Source organism: Colobus angolensis, unplaced genomic scaffold, assembly GCF_000951035.1.
Source record: "Colobus angolensis palliatus isolate OR3802 unplaced genomic scaffold, Cang.pa_1.0 Scaffold528, whole genome shotgun sequence".
NCBI lineage: Eukaryota > Metazoa > Chordata > Mammalia > Primates > Cercopithecidae > Colobus > Colobus angolensis.
This window is the reverse complement of record NW_012118799.1, coordinates 27,502-28,985: the sequence shown is the minus strand read 5'-3', so window position 1 is coordinate 28,985 and position 1,484 is coordinate 27,502. Positions and strand designations below refer to the sequence as shown.

General features: G+C 46.1%; 1 protein-coding gene across 1 annotated transcript in view; it reads right to left on the bottom strand.

The window, feature by feature from the left end:
• Nucleotides 1-1,091: 1,091 nt before the first annotated feature.
• Nucleotides 1,092-1,484, bottom strand: part of LOC105525291 (succinate dehydrogenase [ubiquinone] flavoprotein subunit, mitochondrial-like) — a 19,055-nt gene continuing 18,662 nt past the window's right edge. The window contains exon 5 of the mRNA XM_011960863.1: nucleotides 1,092-1,344. Within this exon, the coding sequence (XP_011816253.1) occupies nucleotides 1,336-1,344 (9 nt within the window). The 3' untranslated portion in view covers nucleotides 1,092-1,335. The remainder of the gene's footprint in view (nucleotides 1,345-1,484) is intronic.

Sequence of the window (1,484 nt, the reverse complement as noted above, 5' to 3'; positions counted from 1 at the left end):
GCAGGGGGCGCAGTTCACACAGTAATGATCCGACAGGAGGCGGAGCTCACACAGTAATGCTCTGGCAGGGGGCGGAGCTCACACAGTAATGCTCTGGCAGGGGGCGGAGCTCACACACAATGATCTGACAGAAGCTATAAAGGCAGTTATGACATGGACACATGCATGAGCTATTATACATAATTACAAAAGCTGATTTCTGTTATCACTGCATCTTGTCTCATGAGTAGAAGCAAATGCCTGGGGGGACGGTGGCACAGATGGGGACGGGGCTCGCACAGTAATGATCTGACAGGAGGCGGAGCTCACACAGTAATGATCTGACAGGAGGCGGAGCTCACACAGTAATGATCTGACAGGAGGCGGAGCTCACACAGTAATGCTCTGACAGGAGGCGGAGCTCACACAGTAATGTGCTGGCAGGGGGCGGAGCTCACACAGTAATGCTCACTGGCCAGCTGCTCACCCCCTACTCTGCCGCCCAGTTCCTAACAGGCCATGGACTGGTACCAATCTGTGGCCTGGGGACCCCTGATTTAAATAATCGAGGATACACTGACCTAGTAAATAGTAAATCATCTGCCAAGAAAAGGGAGGAAATACTAGTTTTCTCCATTCACTCTCAGGCACCAACATTAATTTGAACTTAGAAATAAACTACAACAAGGCCAGGCATGGTGGTTCACATCTATAATTCCAGCACTTCGGGAGGCCAAGGAGGAAGGATCACCTGAGCCCAGGAGTTTGAGACCAGCCTAGGCAACATAGTGAGACCCTGTCCCTACAATTTAAAAAATAAATTAGCTGGGCATGGTGGTGCACACCTGTAGCCCCAACTACTCAGAAGGCTGGGTTGGGAAGATCACTTGAGCCGCCCAGGAGTTTGAGGCTGCAGTAAGCTGAGATGCACCACTGCATCGATCCTGTCTCAAAAAATGAAAAGAAAAAAAAAAGAAGCTACAACAAAATATCTGGATTTTGATGTAACAGAATACAAAGATTATTACATTCGATTCAACAAATATGAATAACAAATATGATTAAAGTCATAATAGTAAAATATTTTAAATGGATTTGGAAATAAAAGAAAGTTTGTTCATTTGTATTTTATTTAAGAGCTGTGCCCAGTTTTATCATCTCACAAGAATGAAGCAAGGGACAAAGGTAGGTGCCACGTTCCCTGGCCACGGGGTTCCTGGTAAGCTCCCAGCCACTGGGTGCCAATCTCCCTTCAATGTACTCCTTCTTCCCTGGAGTGCAGAAGCGTATAAAGGCAGTTATCACATGGACACATGCATGAGCTATTATACATAATTACAAAAGCTGATTCTGTTATCACTGCATCTTGTCTCATCAGTAGGAGCGAATGGCTGGGGGGACGGTGGCACAGTCAGCCTCGTTCAAAGTTTTGTCGATTACGGGTCTATATTCCAGAGTGACCTTGAAAAGAAGAATCAGTGGTAAGCACAAAAATGTACAAAAAG